The 21,190-nt window shown below is 39.4% G+C and overlaps 2 protein-coding genes across 2 annotated transcripts; one reads left to right on the top strand and one right to left on the bottom strand.

Moving 5' to 3' along the window:
* Positions 1–200: 200 nt before the first annotated feature.
* MOCS3 (molybdenum cofactor synthesis 3) lies at positions 201–2,438 on the bottom strand. The gene has a single exon (XM_082744919.1). The coding sequence runs from the start codon at positions 2,171–2,173 to the stop codon at positions 797–799; it is 1,377 nt and encodes a 458-aa protein (XP_082601045.1). The 5' UTR covers positions 2,174–2,438; the 3' UTR covers positions 201–796.
* Positions 2,439–2,450: 12 nt separating this feature from the next.
* On the top strand, positions 2,451–20,685 carry DPM1 (dolichyl-phosphate mannosyltransferase subunit 1, catalytic). The gene is made up of 9 exons (XM_082744920.1): positions 2,451–2,657; positions 5,226–5,325; positions 10,285–10,318; positions 11,861–11,937; positions 12,023–12,048; positions 14,342–14,437; positions 16,847–16,915; positions 18,716–18,830; positions 19,719–20,685. Exons 1-9 carry the CDS (start codon positions 2,497–2,499, stop codon positions 19,821–19,823), a joined length of 783 nt encoding a protein of 260 aa, XP_082601046.1. The 5' UTR covers positions 2,451–2,496; the 3' UTR covers positions 19,824–20,685.
* The last annotated feature ends 505 nt before the right edge of the window (positions 20,686–21,190 follow it).

Here is a 21,190-nt window from a genome sequence, read left to right as displayed (position 1 = left end):
CAATGCTGTATTTGGTATACTTGGCCAGTAGAGCAAGGAAAAAAAAAATAATAACACATTGGGTAAGGAATAAAGGGCAGGAGAGGGCAGAAGTTTGGGACCTGGGCTTGAAGATTCCAAAGCAAGCCAAACCACAGTACACAGTGTGTACAAAACTGCAATTTTTTAAAATCAGCAATTTATAAGAGAAACTGACAGACTACAAAGGTGGTTTCCTTTATCTTACTAAATATCTCACTTTGATATTAATTCAAATATTCAACAGAATGACCCTTTCCCAGATAATTAAAATAATTTACATTTTAAACATTTCTGTGGAACATATTCTATCATTTGAAATTGAAGACCCAAACAATGTCTTGGCAAACAATAAATTGACCTCAAGTATATCATCTGTGATCAATTCAGGGAGACTAAGTTTACTACAGCTTTCCAAGCATTAAAATAGACAATTTAAAGTATTTTTTGATTGGGGGAGGTGGGAAAAAAGCAGAACAGAGAAATGATCAGTCAAAACACAGAATCCTGTCACTTAACACTGTAATTCACATGTTCAAGGCATCTTCCAAGTGCTGGAAACACAACACAGTTCTCAGAAACAGTATTACAACCCATTAATAAGAAAAGCATCCAATGCATTACAACAAAAAAGCCCCTTACAAAAAGGGGTCCAATGTAGTCAGTTTTGGGACAATCCCAGTCTCTCCCATACATTCCTGGAAAAACCGCAAATAAATGTATCTTTGGGGTACAATGGCAGTCCACATCTGCCTCAGGTCAGGATCTCCCATCCACCTCAGTACTGCGGAAATGTTCCATCGATTTTGGCAGCCCAGGCCATGAGGCCCCCTACAACATCCTGAATGGTTGAAGATTCTAACTCCTGAACCGCCCTCAAGGACTGCAGGACCTTCACGGCTTTCTGGGAGTCATTGCCCAGTTTGCAAATCACATAAACTGGGAAAGCCGCCCCTTCCTGTGTGCCCTGCTTCCCTTCCCGGATTGCTTCTCCTAGAAGTTCTAAGCTCTCGGCATCCCTCCGTTCCAAATGTTTCAAAGGGATGTGTAAGGCATGAGGCAAACGACAGATGTCCACCTCCACTTGAGGCCTGACGTCCAGCAACAGGTGGGGGGAGCCTGAATCCAGAAGGCGCTTATAGTCGGTGACCGAAACTCGCTCCTCTGGGCTCAGCAAGTGCAGAGAGCGGCACTTCTCAGTGGCTGAGGAGCCACAGAAGGCTTCGTAGTCCTGCAGGTCTGTCACAGTGGGCCGCTCGCCGCAAGCTGCACAATCAGGCCTGCGACTCCGAAGCCGAATACAACGAAACTGTCCTCGGAGGGCATCAAAGATCAACAAGCTGCGACTGTAAGACGGACCCAGACCTGCTACGATCTTCAACACTTCCAACGCCTGCAAGCAGCCCAGGACTCCGGTTACGACACCGAGCACCCCGCCATCCGCGCAGCTGGTCACCGTCTCCGCTGGAGGTGGTTGGGGGAATATGCAGCGATAGCAAGGCCCGCCGTCATAGTGGTACACTGTGATTTGGCCTTCAAAGCGCAGGGCGCTGGCCGACACGAGAGGTCGGCCGGCTAGCACACACGCGTCATTAACCAGGTAGCGAGTGGGCACGTTGTCAGAGCAGTCGGCCACCACGTCATAGCGGCGGATTAAGTCCAGCGCGGTGGCTGCCGTAAGCGCCTGAGCGTAGGGCACGCACTCCACCGCAGAATTGAGGCGGCGCAGGGAGGCGGCGGCCGAGAAGACCTTGGCTTGCCCGGCCAAGGCCTCGCCATGCAGCACCTGGCGGGCCAAATTGCTCGCTTCCACTACGTCGTAGTCCACAAGGCCAAGGCGGCCCACGCCGGCCGCCGCCAGGTACTGCGCCAGCGGGCAGCCGAGCCCACCGCAGCCCACGATGAGCACGGACGCGGTGGCCAAGCGCAGCTGTCCGTGCACGCCCAGCTCAGGCAGCACTAGCTGCCGGCTATAACGCAAAATCTCATCTCGAGACAGGGCGGCCTTCGGCGGCAGGGGCGACACCGGAACCAGCCGCTCTGGCTCCTGCTCCGCCAAAAGAGCCGCCGCCAGCCTCTGCTTCAGAGAACTCAGCTCTTCCTCCCGCCGGGCAACTTCAGCCTGCAAGGCGAGCACCTCCTCGCTGGACCCCATCGCGCCACTCTCGGAAGTTGTCTTAAAAGGCGTTTCCTTTTCCGGCTTAGCGTCCCCTAGCGACTGGAAGAAACTAAAAAATTTTTACGGAGCATGGGAAAAAGTGATAAGTAGACATACACTTCCTGGAGAAACCGTCATATTCAACTTTAAGGAGTCATAGTTCCTGGATATTTCTAGGCACCACGAAGATAGCCTTAAGAGAACTAGAACCCAACCACAGAGCCTGTCCCCCCCCTTCCCGAATTTGGTACGGTCCGACCCGTCCCCTTCTCGAGGCGCGTTGACGTCATTCCGTTTCCGGCGTCTCGCGCAGTTCCGCCATGGCCTCCGAGGAAGCGAGCGCTAGTCCTCGTAGGTCTCGTCGGGAGTCGGAGGGGCGCGCCCGGGGACAGGACAAGTATTCAGTGCTTTTGCCCACCTACAACGAGCGCGAGAACCTACCGCTCATCGTATGGCTGCTGGTGAAAAGCTTCTCCGAGAGGTAGCGTGTCCGGCCGCCCTCCCTGAGGAATGAGATGAGCTGGCTTCGCCGGCCTGGGTGTCGGCGGTTGGCTGCGCGAGGCGGCCCTGCGTCGCCTTCCTTGGGCTCTTGAGGCAAGACTTGGGGAGAGGGCTACCCTTGGAGAAAGCAGAAGCGGATACTTCGGGATTCTCTCGGTGTCTTGGGTTTTCATTCCTGCCCTTGGGTTCTGTGAGACATTCTCTTAATTGTACACCCCCACCACCTCTTCCCCCCCCTTCCCCCCGCCCACGGCTGTCTTTTTTTTTTTTTTTTTTTTTAAAGTAGGGTTGGGCTCTCTTTCACTTGGAGCGAGGTTGAAAGCTTGACCTCACTCCTACTTCTAGATGGTCAGGATGCGGCAGGAGCCGGGAGTCTCAATGAGCACGCTCACTCCCGCCCCCGTGCTGAGGGCTTATGTAAGCATGAGGTTTGATCTCTGTGGGTTAGAGAGCTGCTGCTGGGCCGAGCACCTTCGTTGGTCACTAGTGGATGTTTGATGTGATTGTTAGAAACTAGGGCTTTTCGAGTTTTGAATTTGGAAGTGTTACACGATATTTTTTTTTTTAAGATTTCGGGATATCTTGGTGTTAGTACGAAGTTACTTGTTTTAGGGTTATACCAATGGGATCGTGTATAGATCTCTGAAGATCTTTCCAGATCCACACATACCAACTTAGAAAATTATCTTTTTTAATTCGATAATATTCCATATGACTCTTATAATTTTAACGAGCCGTGGCATCCCAGTGAACGCAGATTATTTCTGGAGCTTTTTTTCGTTTTTCTTTTTTGACTTTCGCTTTACAGATGAAAACAGACTTTGTTCACCCCATGTTTTGCCCGATTTAAAAGAGTGCTGGACGCATAGTGAATACGCCTTTGGAAGAATGTTGCAACAGACACGCTCGTACTTTTACTAGTGTGCTGGGGATAAATTCTTTAGGGTGGAATTGCTGGGTCAACAGATGTGCTTAAAATTGACAGTTATTACCAAAATGCTGGGGGGTGGCAGGATAAACATATATATAGTACCACCTTAGGACTGACATTATCGCCAGTGCTTGTTTCCTGACCAAAGCCAACCCCGGGTTTTATTAAACTTACATTTTTGGAAATGCTAATTGGTGAAAAACATTGCTGTTCTGACTATCATTCTTTGACTGTCATAGCTATCATCATGTGTGTGGCTCCTCACATTTTTTTTTTAATTTATTTCTTTTTCCTCTTTTAGTTAGTTATTTTATTTTGGTTTCTGTAAGCACTTTCCCCATGAGAGAAATTGTCATATGGTCGATCTTGTTTAGTTTGTTTTCTGAGTCTCATATATTTTTTTGCTTTAATCCAAGGGACGTTTCAAGAAGGGATCAATGATTTTCTTTTCAGGCATAGTTGAATTAAAGGCAGCTTAGCCGGATTCCTTTAAATTACCTTACCCTCGGGTGTTCTAGGCACATTGAAGTATAATTTGCTAATGAATAACTTCATTTGTTTTTGAAGTATATCTTTCTCAGCGTATCAGCTAGAATCAACATCTTACATATTTTGGCTTGTAAAGCAGTTGCCAAAATTAAAGCACTGTGGGAAGCTGAAGTCTAGTATTTCCTCTTAACAGATAGGCTGAGGTTAGCTTTCTTCCTAGTTTGCCAGGGCTGACTTTTTTAATTCTTTTACAACGGAACGTGTTTTTCCTTATATGTGTTTTTAGTATAGGCAAAGAAGAAACAGTGTTATAGGGGAGTTTTGCTGTGCTTTCCTTTACTTTCCAATTAAGTTTCCCCAAAATATTATTTAAAAAAAAATCTAAAATGAGGTGGGGGAAAACATAGTGATAACATGTACAGCCAAGTATTGTGTTGGCTTATTTTTACACTAGAGCAGTAACATGAAATTAATGGAGAGCCACTAGAAAGATGTTCACTTTGAAGCACATTGAAATCTTTTATGTAATTATCCGTGATTTATGTATTTAATAGTGTGAAGTAATGGGTACAACCCTTTGAAATAGTGGTGTAAGGGATTATTTTGCCATTTTAAAGAGAGTTTTTTAACGGATAGAATGAATTCATATTTGTTCCTTATGTCATTTAAACCTATTTGGAATTAAATTTAAAAGAATATTCACTCAGCAACTCAGTCAACCTGAGATATCTTTTAAATGTACTTTTGAAATCTTTTTTGTAACCAAGTTTTGATATTAAGGTCCTACAATTCCATTTCCAAAGTTGGTAAGTAAAATTTCATGATATCCTATCATATAGAATATAGAATTGCTGTGATTTTTTTTAAAATTGAAGAGTATGTTTTCTGTGTGAGAATTTTTTTTTAACATCTCAGGACTTTATTATAGCATTTTTCGGCAACATGCTGAGTTTGTAGGTGAAGTACTAAATGACATTTATTTCATTTGGTAATTGAGGTTTCCTTTAGTGATTAATGTGACAATAAATTTCCACTTGTTTGGTGAGGAATTAGTAATTTAAATTTTTTTTTTATTTAGACAATACTGTTTCCAAACAATACAAACTTTCATTTTGTTTTTTATTTTAGTGGAATCAATTATGAAATTATAATCATAGATGATGGAAGCCCAGATGGAACAAGGGACATTGCTGAACAGTTGGAGAAGATCTATGGGTCAGACAAGATTGTAAGTCATGTGAACATTTTTCTGTCATATCACTGATGCTTGTTTAGCAAAAAGAATGAGAAATGACAGGTGTTAAATTCAGTCAATTTTTCTAGAAACTGAAATGATAAAAAGCATCTTACACACTTGATATTCAGATGCATTTTCACTGTGCTTGAGATTATACATGCCTTTGAGACGTTGGATCAGTAGTAATTGTACAGCAAGGGGTACCTGGGTGACTCAGTTGGTTAAGCCTTTGGCTCAGGTCATGATCCCAGGGTCCTGGGATCAAGCTCTGAATCAGCCTCCTTGCTCAATGGGAAGCCTGCTTCTCCCTCTTCCTCTGCCTGCTGCTCCCCCTGCTTATGCACTCTCCCTCTCTCTCAAATAAATAAGATCTTAAAAAAAGAAAAATAATTGTTAAAAAGTTAATAGTTGGCCTTTGGATAAACTCTGTTTTTACAACTTACCCTGCAGATAAGTTCTCTTGAAGGGCAAAATTAAAGCATGCTCCTGAATTGACAAGGAATATTATGGAACTAGATTGCAATTAGTAATATATGTTTTGATCTTTTGGCTTCCTTTTTTGCAAGTATAAAAGCTTATAGTTGGGTGGGCGATTGTTTTCATGGAAATTTGGCATCTTTTTATTTTTCAGAGCACTTAGCATCTTTTGTTTTACCTGTAAAGTGGTCTTATGGGAGGAGATTGACTTGGAGACTTATATTTTAGATTTTCCCACTGTACTTTGAAGGGTGTTATTTTTCTACTGGAGTAATTCAGATGTATAATTCATTTTATAATGGCTTTATAATTTTTATTTTTCATCACTGGTTTATTTTTATAATGGTTTATTTTGTAAATGTTTGAAAATACTTGTGAGCTCAACTTTAGATAAATCTTGGGCCAAAAGCATGCAGTTAAATCCAGATTTAATTAGAAAACACATTCTAGGGGCGCCTGGGTGGCTCAGTGGGTTAAAGCCTCTGCCTTTGGCTCAGTTCATGATCCCAGGGTCCTGGGATCGAGCCCTGCATCGGGCTCTCTGCTCGGCAGATAGCCTGCTTGCCTCTCTCTCTGCCTGCTTCTCTGCCTACTTGTGATCTCTGTCTGTCAAATAAATAAATAAAATCTCAAAAAAAAAAAAATACACATTCTAGGCATTGGGTATTTTTTAATATGTATAGACAAGAATTTCTCAGTCTTGGCACCATTAACATTTGGGACCTAGTAATTCTTTGCGGTGGGGGGTTGGGGTTGGTTGGTGCAGGGGTGGGGGCAGTGTCCTGTATGTTAGAGGACATTTAGCATCATCCCTGGACTCTTACCCACTAGATGCCATTTGCAGCCCCTCTCCCCAGGGTGACAACCAAAATATCATCAGATGAGCCCTTGTGGGCAAAATTGTCCTCTTCTCCCAAAAGAGAACCATCAGTATAGACATAAACAAAAAAAGTTTCTTGGAGAAGCTTTATTGATACTTGCATTTTAAGAAAAGGTAATTAAGCATTAAGGAAAAAAAAAATTTTTTACCAGGCACCCACATTCTTCATTAATCCTGATAATGAAATAATTTCTATTCAGTTGGAGTAGATGGTGGTCAATAGAAGAGTTTAAGGGACATGTGTTATTCTTACACGCATGGTAAATGTTTTCTGTGCTAGTAATTCCTTCCATATCACACATGGGCAACTCAAATGTCTGTCACATCTCCAGTTCTCTAAATATCTTGTGATACACAGGAGGAGATTAAAAATTGACAGATTTCCAACCTTCTAGCATTGACTTCTGATGATGTCAGGTTCATTTTTTTTGGCCAGCAGCTCCCCACTTTTTCTTAAAGAGGTGAGCCAAGGCACTGAATCACATTTGTTACTGTATAGACTACTCTGAATTATGTGTTGTTATTTAATCTGGGAATATCAACCTGACAATATTTTGAATACCTTTGTCATAGAACTTGATTCAACCTTGCGGTATAATCGATTGATATTAGAATAAGTCTATTAAATTGGCCTTTTCAAATTCTAAAACTACGTGGCCCTCAAGAAGTTCCATTTTTCCCACCAACCCAATAAAATTCAAAATCATGAGGAAAAAAATTACATTCACTGTTAGATTTTCCTACATTACCTGGGAAGTTCCCTGTTTCTTCATTAGTTTATGACCTTTAAATCATTTAAAATAGAAAATTGCCCGTCTCTCCAACCCAGACAATATCAGGCCATGCCTTGGATAGCGCTTACTTGCTCTGAAGTGATATGTGTGGTTTGTTGGGATAGAAAATGGAGACAAATTATTACTGAAGTTATTTTACAATATCTGGAAATATTCACAGATGCTTTGTTTGCTAGTCTTTCAAAGTGGCTGAAATGAATGTTTCAAAAAAATGAAGGAAGTTTTTTTTCTTTAAACTCTGAGGAAACGAGAGTTTAAGGCACTTTCCAAGGTTACACAGCTAACAGCGGAGGTGGGGCTGAAGAACAATTGGAGGCACGTACCCTGAGCTATTAACTATGCTTATAGGGCAGAGGGATAGGAGATGGGGCTTCAGCCTTTCCATGTTGAGTGCTTCTGTTATGTTTGATGTATGCCGTCTGTTTCAGCCTCCAACTAGAGATTAGTTTAAGTCACCTATGTTATTTCATAGGTTAGTCTTTTTACAGCTTGTTCTTTTAATAAAATGTAATGCATGTTCATTAATTTTAAAAAACATCTAATATAACTGTAGGATTGAAAGATTTGACTACTTTAAGAATATCATTTATCCCTAAGTACCAAAATACTACCTCTAACAAAAAGATTAGTACCCTGGGGCACCTGGGTGGCTCAGTTGGTTAAGCATCTGCCTTCAGCTCAGTTATGACCCCAGGGACCTGGGGTTGAGCCCTGTCTCTCGCTCCCTGCTCAGTAGGGAGCCTGCTTTTCCCCCTCCCTCTGTTGCTCCCCCTGCTTGTACATTCTTTCTCTCTCTCTGATAAATAAAATCTTTAAAAAAAAAAAAAAAAAGATCAGTACCCTAATCAAATGTACGAAAACATAATTCTCAGGACTCCTGGGTGGCTCAGTTGGTTAAGCATCTGCTTTCAGCTCGGGTCATAGCCTTAGGGTCCTGGGATAGATCTCACATTGGGCTCCCCACTCGGAGGGGATCTGCTTCTCTCCCCGCCCTCCCGCTGCCACTTGGGTTTTCTCTTGTTCTTTCTCAAATAAATAAAATCTCTTACAAAAACATAAATTCACAACTGTAAATGGCCAAAAATAAAAAAAATAAAATGGAAAAAAAAGGTGAGCCTTGCATTTCAGTGAAAAAGTTGCTGATAAAACTGACGTTGCCTTTGTGGTCCCCCTCCAAGTTCCTTTTCTAGGGGACACCCCAGTCTGGCAGCTTGGTGTGGCTTGCTTCAGATCTTTGTGCATGCCTGTGTATGTGTCTGTATTTGTCAAACTAGGCAATGTGGCATTCTTTGTGTTTCAACATAAATGCAATCTCCCTGTATCATTCTGTTGATTTTTAACAGTAGCCAAGAGATCTTTTATTGCTAAATTATCTCATTCTTTTAACTGTACCATAGTACTTTATCATGCAGCATGGTTTATATTTTAAAAAACTTCAGAAAAAAAGATTTTTCGAACTGAAACAGGATTCTAGAAAATCTAAGGTGAACTTGTTTTTTAGAGCAGATACCAGGTCAGTGTTTTGTCAGTAATCATCAGTGACAAAAATAAAACCTGATATATCTTGTTTGATTTTGTCCAGTGAATTATAATTAGTATACATGATTGATTAAATGTCTAGTTTTCTTCTATATAAGAGCTCATTGAGCAGGAATGCATTTTATCTTTGTTCCTCCCCAAGACCTACAGGAGTTCACATGTAGTTTTAAAAAAAAAGTCTATCCTGGTTGAATTAAACTGAAAATACTTTAAGAGATTTACACTGGAAAATGTAGAAGGGGTGTAGATAGGCTTGGTAGTGAGTTCATGTGAGCCCCATACCTCAGAAACTTAGAATCAAAATCTTGGCATTCTACTTTCTTCAGAAATTTCCAGACAAAAGATAAAAAGCTGAACCTGAAGTCAAGGTTTATATATGAAGGGGGAAAAAAGGATAGAAAGACTAAATGATCGATGAAAAGTAAGAGAAAAAAAAATCTTATTGTTAGGCCTGTAACCCTAAAATCATATCATTGTGCCAGTAGAGAATGTAATGAGGTCTTCCAAGCATAAAGTCAGGATAAGTTGATGGAGTGCTATCAGCATTTAAAATCAGACAAGGAATCCAGATAAAGAAGCATGCATACCTTTTCAGCCACTGTGATTCAACTTTTGGGATGCTAATTACAGAAATGACAGGACCCCTACAAAAGGATATATGTACAAGTATCTTTATTGTAGCAATAATTGTAATGGCACATACCTGCAGCTGACCTGAATGCCTTAACTAATGTATGACCATATATTGTCTGACTTGTAACCATAAGCCTGTATTATTTTTGTGACTGAAAAAAATAAAAAGCAGAGGGGTGGGGGTGGATGGAGAACATAAATAAATAATAAAGTCACAAAAGGGATTGAGAAAACAGATAAGGCTTTCAAATACATGAAGGTATAGGATAAGTGAGTTAAATCCTCGGTTTTCTTAGGAGAAGGAATCAACAGCTGTTGTTCAAAATTATAAAGTAATAGACATAACATTGTTTACCTACTGTTTTCTGGTGAATAGCACCAGGAAAAAAAATGCTTAAAATTTGACCTGCAGAGTTGGGTTTAAAAGAATACTGTTTTTCCAACTTACTAAGCTATTTGATTTGTTACTAAATACTTTTGTACCATGGCAAAAAAATGTTAAACATACTCTGCTTTAAGTTCTAATAAATGCAGCTATATTTTTGTTAAAAGAAGTAGACACCTAAAAAAAATTTTATTCGATTATTTTTAGTATTTGTGTTAAAATGCTGTTTCTTATTCTTGCAGCTTCTAAGACCACGGGAGAAAAAGTTGGGCCTGGGTAAGTAGAACCTCTCGACCCTCATACTTGCTTCTCGCCTTGGTAAGCTTACCCAGTGTGTATTTTCCAGATTTGGAAGAAGGCCAAAATACAGTGACCTCTGATGGTTTTTAATGATCTTAATGATGCGTATATGGTTTAACTTGAGTTGCACGTATCAGTCAGGGTCCACTTGGGAAAACAGAAACCACTGTCAGCCTTTCAGTGTAGGGAATTTAATACTAAGAATCTGGTTACACAGGTGAAGGAATGCTAAGAGGCCAGATGGAATGGAACAGTGAGGCCACTCAAGCTGGTAGTGGCAAGAGGTTGCTACCACCCCTAGAATGGAGCAAGAGTAGGAGCAGATGGTGTTTTTGGAGCCTAGGAACCCAGGCTATTTAGAAGGGGCTGGAAAGATGAAGTAGGGGATACGTGGCAGGAGCTAGAGCCATAGAGGATAGATACCCAGTCAGTGCTGGGAGGCAGAGTAGGAGGGGGGACACAGAGTTTTCCTTTTCTCTCTCCTGGAAACTATCCCTCCTGCCTCCCGAAGCTATCTGACCACCAGTTGAGGAGAGTACGTGGGAACTATAGTTCCATGCAATGTAGAACAGGGTAGAGCAGGGCCAGAGAAGGGATCTGAGAGTAAATGTTTTGGACCAGCATGCTGTATTAGCTATAAATCTTTGAACATTTCTTTATAAGTAGTAAAAAGTAACTATTTTTAAAAAAGAAAACTTTTCTAGTCTTTAAAATCTTAGATGAACTTAATCATTCTGAAATGAGTATCTCAGTACCTTTATTTCTGGGCTGGTTACAGTTGCTTAGATTAAGAAGTAGTATAATTTTACTGAAAAATTGGGAGAGCATGGAGGAAGCACAGTTCTTAAAAATGTGACTATTTGCTGCTGTCTTGAAGACCATTTCTCTGACATCATCAAGTGTTCTGAGTATCTGAACCCAGAGGTTCTTTGAGATTGAAATAATGGAAACTGCCACGAAAGCAGTCAGGAATTCTCTACGTGTCCGTGGAAATTGAAAAAGCTGTGATCTTCACTCTTTAGCAAAAGAAGTTAGACAAGTTCACCATTGCTAATAAGATACTGTTGGGGTTTGGAACTAGGGAATGTGGGACTCCCCAAATCCCCACTTACCCTTACCTTTCAGGTCCCTGGGACTTTTAGGCATGAAGGGAGCTAAGTAATTGTTGGCTGTGTCTTTGACCCCAAATACCAGATCCCTCTAGTGTACTCAGCTTACAGTGGAGACTACACTCGGGATAGCTTTTGTGGAAATGGGCCAGGAGTGATGGGAGGAGCAGAAGCAGGGAAACGCTTTTAGGTAGAGAGCTGAGCTTCAGAAGGTGGTGCCTGGGACTAAGGTGAAGTGGCAGATGAAAGAATGGAATGGAGAGATGGTTTTGACTGAGAATAAATAGGATTTAATTATAGTTTAGTATCACCTTTAAGGGACTGATTTATGCTTTTCAGGTGCTTAATTTCACGTGTATATGTAAGCATTTCTGATGGCTTTCTTTAGTGGATATATTTTCATTTTCAGGAACTGCGTATATTCATGGAATGAAACATGCCACAGGAAACTACATCATTATTATGGATGCTGATCTCTCACACCATGTAAGTGGTATATTTCTTTCTTTGGCTATTCATGGTAGTCTAAGCCTATTTTACTGACTTAATGTTTATTTTTTCTAAATTTCAGCCAAAATTTATTCCTGAATTCATTAGGTAGGTATTTTTAAATATTTGAAAGAATTGTGATTCAAATCATTTATCTTACTTTAATATTTGACTTATTTTCATTTTTTACTAATTAAAAATGCACATGCTGTGTTAAGTTTGCTGTCAGAAATGAAACCAACATACAAATCTGAGCCTCATGGCTATAGATTCCTGGCTAAATGATGTATTTTAGGGACTCTAAATTCTCCCAGACCACAGGAAAAGATGGAAGGTGACTTCCATGTTAATGGAATTAAGCCCTGCATCATAAGGGTAAAACACCATGAACAAGTAGGGTTTATTCCAAGAATGCCAGAATGGTTCATCATCAGGAAATCATCCACATAATTTATCATGTTAGCAAAGAAAGCAGCATGATTAAGTCTGTAGGTGCTTAAAGGTATTTGATAAACTGTACTAGCCACTTCTAATAAAACTTGAAAACAGAAATAAAAAGAAACCATTTAAACTTCATAAAGACAATCCAATCCTAAGACAGACATCTTACTAAATGGTGAAATGCTGAATCATTAATAAACGCATTGAGGCAGGCATGCCAGCTGTCATTATATGTGGACATTTTAAGTGATGTTAAGAATAAGAATTTAGTATGAATATTAAGTAAGGATACAAAGTGGTATTTATTTGCAGGCAGTATGGTTAAATATTTGAAAGAATTGTGATTCAAATCACAAGGGCACCTGATGGCTCAGTTGTTAAGTGTGTGCCTTCAGCTCAGGTCATGATCCCAGGGTCCTGGGATCGAGTCCCGTATCAGGCTCCTTACTCGGCATGGAGTCTGCTTCTCCCTCTCCCTCTGCCCCTCCCCTTGCTGATGCTTACTCTTTCTTGAGCGCTCTCTCTCTCTCTGTCAAATAAATTAATAAAACCTTAAGAAAAAAGAATCCAAGACAACATGAAACATCTCAGAATAAGAATTTGGAAACTGTTTTCAGTGTAAGCTAAATATACTAAAACAGAATTAGATAATGTTACTCTCCTGTTTGGATTACTTCAGTGAGTTCTCATTAAAGAGAAACTTTAAAAAGAAACTTTTCCTTGCCCCTCAAACAGCTACGTGATCTGGCCCCTGCGTCCCTTTCTGAGCTCATCTTGTGCCCCTCCTCTCCACCCCCTCTGCGGCAGGCATGCTCCTTCCATTTCTGTGTCACACGGAGCACTGTGTTCTTTGCCTAAAATGCTCTTTCCCTGCTCCTTAATAGCTAGCTATTCTCATCCTTTGATCTCTGCATAAGGTCGCCTCAGAGATACCTTTCTGCTTATATATCTAATTCCCAAGAGCCCCTTTGACCTGAGAAGGAAATGGAACCAGGGGAATAGAAAAATGGGTGAAAGCTAGAAACAAGCCCTATGTAGAAGAAACACCAATGGCTATGAAGCCCGAGGGAAGATACCCTGGGATGTTGGCAGGGAAACATGAAGTGAAATAATTGTGGCAGTATTTTATTATCCATTATTTTGTCATAATTACAAACTTAAATAGAGCAACACATCTAGCACGGATAAGATGGTGGGAAGTGGACACACCCAAATACTGCTGGAGAAGTGTGAGTTGCTACAACCTTCTTGGAAAGTAATTTCTGTTGATAACTGTTCAAAATACTTGTAAGCTTTGTTTTAGCAATTCTCTTATATTCCACTTTGGGTTGTATAAGCACCAGGATGTACGTTTATAAGAACGTTGTCACACTGTTCATTGTGGTTGTGGTGTTGGGGGTTGGGAGACCCACCATGAAAACAACCATACAAGTATACGGGTCCAGTGTTCCATGGGAAATTTTTGCAGCTATTAGAAAAAATGGGGAAATTCTCTGTTGACCTCCAGGGATGTCCATGATTCCATTATGTATATCATTAACTGACAAAAAGCAAGTTGCAGAATATACTTTTTTGGTTTCTAATTTTGTTAAAGCAATCAAAATCCCTGGGGCTTTGTCTGTATTTTTCTGCAAAGAGAACGGTCTGGAGGGTTACCAGGCTGTTGTAACACTGTTTACTTATTAATAGGGCCAAGAACAGAATGGAGGGGGATTACATTTTAGGTTGGTTTCACATGGTACCATCAGCAAGTACTGCTATTTTTTAGTTTTAGAAATTAATAAAGGAAAAATATCAGGTCTTCTTACATTGAAGGATTTTTCAGTGGTATAGTTCATCTGTTTTCTTGGCAGTTTTTCCTGTGCAAATCTTAAAAGCTTATTTTGTGTAGCTTGTGAAAATAAATATTGAATGCTCAATAACTTTTTCTAATTGACAGCTAATGTATTTATTTCTTCAGGAAGCAGAAGGAGGGTAATTTTGACATTGTCTCTGGAACTCGCTACAAAGGAAATGGAGGTGTATACGGCTGGGATTTGAAAAGAAAAATAATCAGGTATAGACATGTGCTGCAGTTTCTGTAGTCTTTATTGTACCTACTAGGAGTGTGTTTGTGACAGGTATTTGGATTACTCCCCATGCTGCCTTGGGATTTCTGGGATCGGATTGTTAACTTCAATATATACTCCCAGATAGCTCCTTGTGTCCCAATTTTCCTATGATTAAAGTATTTTATTTTGAATATTTGTCACTAAGGAAAAATCAGCATAAGCTTTTGAACCTTTGTTAGAAATGGTCTAATTCAGCAAAATTGATTCTGTACCTTCAGCTTCTAAGTGAACTATTCATCTGTATTTTGGGACTGAGTAGTCTTGTGTATACACACACACACACACAAGAGAGAGGGTCCATAATCAAAGGATAGGGAACGAGTATCTTTTTGATTGGAAGACTCACAAAGAATTTCTGACCTTATTTAATCTCTTTCACCTTTTTGTGGTGGTTGAGAAGATGAAATCTATAAGGGATCTATGTAGCTTCTTGCTTAATATATGACAGCATACCCCTATAGATGTAAAGGTATGCCTTTACTAATATTTACTAACATTAGTGTTTTTTATGACCCTTTTCATTCCTACTGAAGATTTTGTTAAGTTAATCACAGTTCTGCCTCTTAACTGTGGAACCTTGGTTTTGAAAGTCATTTAAGACCTGTAAGAGCCTCAATGTTCAGTGAAATGAAGGGATTGGATAAAACAGTGGTTTTTAATCCTGCCAAATACTGGAAACACGTGGAGAGAAAATCGTACACTACTCTTCCGTGTCATTTTCCCTTTCTTGTGCACACACACACTGTAGACCATGCAAATGGATCTCCACGGGTGGGGCAGAACCATCAGTATTTTTCACAGGCTCTCCAGAGGATTCTATTGTGCAGCCAGTGTTGAGAACAACGAGTGAGTAATCTCTCAGGCCCTCTGAATTTGGTCATCACAGCTCCCACTTTAAAATTAAGGAGTCCCAAGTTGTATTGAGGTGTGTTTGTCATTAGTTGTTAATATCTACACTGACTGAAATATATACTCCTGAGAAAGATTATGTAATCACTTGCCCATGGACTCCTTTGTATGAACTAGAATTTTAATCCAAGCCCATCTGACTCTTACTGCATTTTAAGGTACAAATGTGTATGTATACGTACACATATATACATACATACACGATCACTTTCCTTTGATTAAACCCATTCTTGAGAGGTAAACTATGCCCTAGAATTTTGTTATTGGGAAAATGTTTTTGTAAGCTATTATCCCAGCTATAGCCCTAACCATGTTATCTGTGTAAAAATAATCCTTTCCTAGGGAGGGCCTTGGTAGTTACCTTGGCTTTGGAGAAAAACTGTTCTTTCCAGACTGCCTCAGAAAACTTTTTTTTTTTTCCCCTCAGTCGGAGCTCACTAAAATAGCTGTAATACAAAAGTCACTTTTTTCCAAGGGCACTTCAGATCTTTTTGAAATGTTAATCATTGGTATTAGTAATAGCTTGAAACTGATACTTAGTTTTGTTTGAAGCACATACCTTGTCATTGTTAGGGCCAGGATGTCTCTGCTAAAATTTATTTGTTAAAATACTTTACCCTCAAATTGTTGGTATTTGGAGGTGGGGCCTTTGGGAGGTAATTAAATTTAGTGACCATGGGGCACTCATAGTGGAATTAGTGCCCTTTCCAGAAGAGACCTGAGGGCTTGGCTTTTGTTGCCTCTTCTGTGAGAGCACACAGCAGGAAGGCAGCCCTCTGTATGCCAAGAAGGGGGTTCTCACCAGGAACCATGTCTGCTGCACCTTAATCTTGGGCTTCCCAGCCTTCAGAACTGGGGGAAATAAATTCATTTAAGCCACGCAGTCTGTGTTATTTAGTTATAGCGGCCCAAGTAGAAAGAAAACAGTTTCAAAATGAACATTTTGTTCAATTTCCAGAGATTGCCAAAAACCAAAACTCTTGCCTACTTGCATACCTTCTTTTTAAAAAAAGTGCCATTATTATGCAGACTGACCTATTGCCTGATTGAAACTCATGATCCCTTGTGCTTATTAGAATCTGAAAAGGAAACTCCAAATCCCTGATTCCTTTTGCTTTCTGAGAAATGGTCATAATTCTAAATGAGGACTGGTAGCAAATATGCAAATTGAATTAAAAATCCATTATCTTTCTTACCTTAAAGTTTAGAAGAATGATTGTTTTATAGGTCCTCTCTAAGTGTCACATTCAGAGAATAAAAGTCCCCATTTCCTCAAAAATGAGAATATCGCATCCTTTACTAACTAAAATTTCTATAAAATTGATGTGTTTATAAAACAGTGTTGCATTTCTGAAATTTTATAATGGTTTTAGCACTCTGACCCTGGTTGTGTTTCTGTTGTTTAGAAAATATATAAAGAAAATCTAATTGTTTTATTTAAACAGCCGCGGGGCCAATTTTATAACTCAGATTTTGCTCAGACCAGGAGCATCAGATTTAACAGGAAGTTTCAGGTACAGTGAAAACTGTAATTATATATTTTCTGTTATTTATTAACAACTTCTTATCTGAATTTCTTAGCATACAGTGACTTATTTTTAAGAAATGCTTTTAATTTCTACCACATTTTTGTGCCAGAGCATACAAAAAATAGACTGAAATTCCTTAAAAGTTGTTAATGAGGGACGCCTGTGTGGTTCAGTCGATTAAGCCACTACCTTAGGCTCAGATCATGATCCTGGAGTCTTGGGATTGAGTCTACCTCGGGCTCCTTGCTCAGTGGGGAACCTGCTTTTCCCTCTGCCTCTGGTTGCCACTCTGCCTGCTTGTGCTCTCTCTCTGATAAATAAATAAGTAAAATCTTTAAGAAATTGCTAATGAAGGCTGAGCATCATCTTCTTCTTCTTTTTTTTTTTTTTTAAGATTTTATTTATTTATTTGACAGAGTTCACAAATAGGCAGAGAGTCTGGCAGAGGGGGGGGGGAGCAGGCTCCCCACTGAGAAGAGAGCCCAATTCGGGGCTTGATCCCAGGACCCTGGGATCATGACCTGAGCCGAAGGCAGAGGCTTTAAACCCACTGAGCCACCCACGTGCCCTGAGGCCTGAGCATCTTCTTAAGGGAAATGTACTTTCTAAGCATCAAAGGTAGGGCTTAGATTAGTGTGCTTGTTAATATTCACATTGGTGCTCAGCCCCTAGTGGGGGCCTTAGGGGGCCCAGGTGGCTTCTTAATCCACTTCTTATTCAGAACATTGCTGTCCTTGGTGATAGGCTCCAAAGAACAGCACTTCTTCCAGCAACTTTCGGCAATTCACATGAATATTGTTGCTCTGTCCACAGAAAAGCTTAAAATAGTTAATGGTTAGGGTGTTTGCAGTTACCTTGCTCTCTGTATTTTTAATTTTAAAAAAATTATCGTTTAATTAAAACAAAGCCTTCTTCCAGGTTGGGGGAAGGGTAATTTTTGTTTGTTTTGGTGGGTGATATTTTTAATTTTAGTCTTGCTATAGAAGATGAACTGTATTGTATGACCATGTATTACTTGGCATTTGCTTTTTTCCATTAAATAATGTTAATTCTTTGGTCCTTTGTCAGAATTGACACACAAAGTTAAGATAGGAATCTAGGCATTGCAGGATTGAGGCGGTCCTGGTAGGATACAGCTATCACCAATTGAGGTCACAGAGACCTGCAGTGGGCAGATGCACAGGCCAAATGTGGAGCACATCAGATTCACAAAGTGTAAGAGACAGGAGCTGAGAAGTCCTCTGGATGAACCCAGTCACTTTCTTCAGGAGCTCCCTGTTAAGTCCCCTAAGGGCACTGTGTTTATCTCAGGGAATTTATTTAGTACATCTTGGGAAATAGAAGCTGCTCAGACATTTATGAGGGAACACTTGTTAATTACTGGGTTTGCTCTTGTCATCTACTTGTCATCGTCTGTCAGCTCGATTGTTGGAATATTTGGAATGGCTTCTCTTCATTCAACTTCAAAATTTAAAAGCTTAAAATGGTGGTCCTACTTCAGATGACTCTATCCTATTTTTATAATTTGTGGTAGTATGGTAAGGAAATAATTCCCTAAAAGATACTAAGAATTCATTTTCAAAATTATTCTAAATTATTTACCAAAGATTGCATGACCATTCCGCTCAGGACAAGTGTATCCTAATCATAAGCTGTGACAGTTTTTCTGCATGCAAAGAGTTATTGAAAAGTTGTAGGTTTTATAAATACCAGTGGACTTTCATAAAGGATACATGTAGCAAGTGTATTTATCTAGGTGTTCATATGTATTTTACTTTCTCACAGGTTATACCGAAAAGAAGTTCTACAGAAATTAATAGAAAAATGTGTTTCTAAAGGCTATGTGTTCCAGATGGAGATGATTGTTCGGGCAAGACAGTTGAATTATACTATTGGCGAGGTAAGCAAACTGCTGGTAAATAGAATGCCGTATCCCTTCTAAGGAAACAGTAGGTTTAGACTATAATAAAAAGTTTAACTTGCACAACTACTAAATAAATGTGGGAGGCTTCTAGTTGTTTGGAACATCCATGCACTAAAGGGTAAAAATTCACTTTCGAATTAACTATGTTGACCCCACCAGGATTTAAAACATTAATAGAAGGCATCATTCCCTTTTAAAGAATTAAAAGTTACTGGTAGGTTGTGCATCTTGCCCTTTCTTCTGACCACTCAGCACTGTGGGATGAGTGTGTTTGCTCCTTTTCCTCTTTCCGTAGCCAAGAACCACTCTAATGATGAATCCGTTTGCCATTTTCCATGAAGAGGACAGGAGTTAATGGGGGCGGGAGGTGGTCAGTAATATATACAGCTAGCTGTTGAGCTCTTAGGAACGGCTCTCCTCCTTTAACACTAATGTTCCTACTCATAGCAAGAAAATAATTAGAATGCCATGTCTCCATGAAAGTGTCAGGATTTTTAATTTAACACTAGAACATAGTAACAGATAAATTGAATGGACTACTGAAAAAATGTAGTGAAAGGCTTTTACTTTGGAGTATAAATTTTTTTCTTGAAATTCTGGTTGAAAAAACAGCTTAATATTCAGGATCTTTGCTTTTCAGATGGTTTTAGATTTGGTTCATTTGACCTTTTTTTAGGTAACAAAATGTTTAAAGATTTGGACGTACAGTTGCTATAACAGCTTAACTATATATAACACATAACTTCTGAACTTACCTGAAGGGCTATCATAAGACAGAGCGTGTTTGTACTGCATTGGTGTATGCTTGCTAACTTCCTTTTTAATATTTTTGAAGACTGACTTAATGTGTGTTTTTTTAACCAGGTTCCAATATCATTTGTGGATCGTGTTTACGGTGAATCCAAGTTGGGAGGAAATGAAATAGTCTCTTTCTTGAAAGGATTATTGACCCTCTTTGCTACTACATAAAAGAAAGTTACTCATTATACTTATGTTGATTTCATTTAAACATAAAAGAAGCCTGGTTGCTGATTTTTATAAAATGTACTCTTAGAGCATAAATCATAAGGTAAGGTAAATTTCATACAAATCTTTTTTCTGAAGAAACTCCATTTTGTATGTCAAATGCAATTAGAAAAATGAGCAGTGTTCTCAATTTTCATTTTGATTTTGCTATATTAAGACTTGTAAATAAATGTACATGGTTATTTCTTTTTTCAGAAAATATTGCTGCTTTCATTAGAGTATGTGCAGAATTTTGTACATGGGGAAGATTTTGAAGTATATAAAGAACTGGACTCATAGCTCTTTGTAATAGGTGTCAGAAGCAAGAAAAATGTTAATTATATTCATGAAATATATATGGCTATTTCTGTATTAATGAATAAGTAGACACCTCTGCCCCTTCTTCAAAAATGTATCTCAGATTTCTTAAACTGGATAAAATATGTTTAGGTCATGAATTTAGAGTTGGGCTGTTTGTAGCTCTTGAAGTGATGAAGCATTTCATCTGTCACAGCAAGTCTATTTAACATACTGTGAATTGGAAACTTGACATCTCTTGATTGCATAGCTACTATTTTTTCTATCCTGAGCAATAACTTCTCTCAGTAAGAAAAAAATACTGATGACATTAAGGCATCAGTATTTTGATGACTTCGAGACTTATTTGCTATAGTAATTTTTAAACCTCTTGCTAAGCTGTAAGTGTTCCGCTGGTTAAAATGCTCCTTAAGTTTAAGCTGTTGATGAAAGCCAGCACAAATGTTCTGTTTACCTACCTTCTCTAACCTAAGTGTTTAAAAAAAAAAAAGATAAATTTCTGACTGTAGCATAGCTTATGGAACTCATAGTACCTTTTAAATTTGGGGGAAGGCATACTTTGAGCAAATAAGCTTAAGATCAAGTTGATTGTCCTTTGCAAGTAAAAGGAAGAGACCCCTCTAAGTTATTTAATAAGCATATTTATTGAACAGTATTCTTAATTACATTTTCCTGGCTTAATTTGGATGCTAAAGAAATTTAAAATCGGCTTTTTCCCTTGCATTTCTAACAGATCCTACCAGAAATTGATACCAGACTATAAAACCTTTGGTGTCATTTTGAACATTACCTACTCCCATAGTTGAATCCATAGGACACATTCCAATAAGGACCTCTACTATTCTGTTTCCCTTTTACAGAGCTGTGTAGTCAGCCAGCACACCAGGGACCCACCTTCCTGGGGGAAATGACTTCTTTCATCATTAATAGTAACTAGAAAATTCATCACTGTTTGATGTAGAATTACCTAACATAATAGAAATATAATACCCTTTTTTGGTTGTGAGTGTTTA

This window comes from Mustela nivalis (genome assembly GCF_964662115.1).
Source record: "Mustela nivalis genome assembly, chromosome: 8".
Classification (NCBI taxonomy): Eukaryota; Metazoa; Chordata; class Mammalia; order Carnivora; family Mustelidae; genus Mustela; species Mustela nivalis.
This window is presented reverse-complemented; position numbering and strand designations above follow the sequence as displayed.

What these genes read in the sequence shown, in the direction of transcription:
- MOCS3 (XM_082744919.1), bottom strand. Translation starts at nt 2,173, where the DNA reads ATGGGGTCCAGCGAGGAGGTGCTCGCCTTGCAGGCTGAAGTTGCCCGG.
- DPM1 (XM_082744920.1), top strand. Translation starts at nt 2,497, where the DNA reads ATGGCCTCCGAGGAAGCGAGCGCTAGTCCTCGTAGGTCTCGTCGGGAG. An exon ending in GTGAAAAGCTTCTCCGAGAG is followed by an intron (nt 2,658 to 5,225) that starts GTAGCGTGTCCG and finishes TTTTTATTTTAG; the next exon opens with TGGAATCAATTATGAAATTA. An exon ending in TTTATTCCTGAATTCATTAG is followed by an intron (nt 12,049 to 14,341) that starts GTAGGTATTTTT and finishes TTATTTCTTCAG; the next exon opens with GAAGCAGAAGGAGGGTAATT.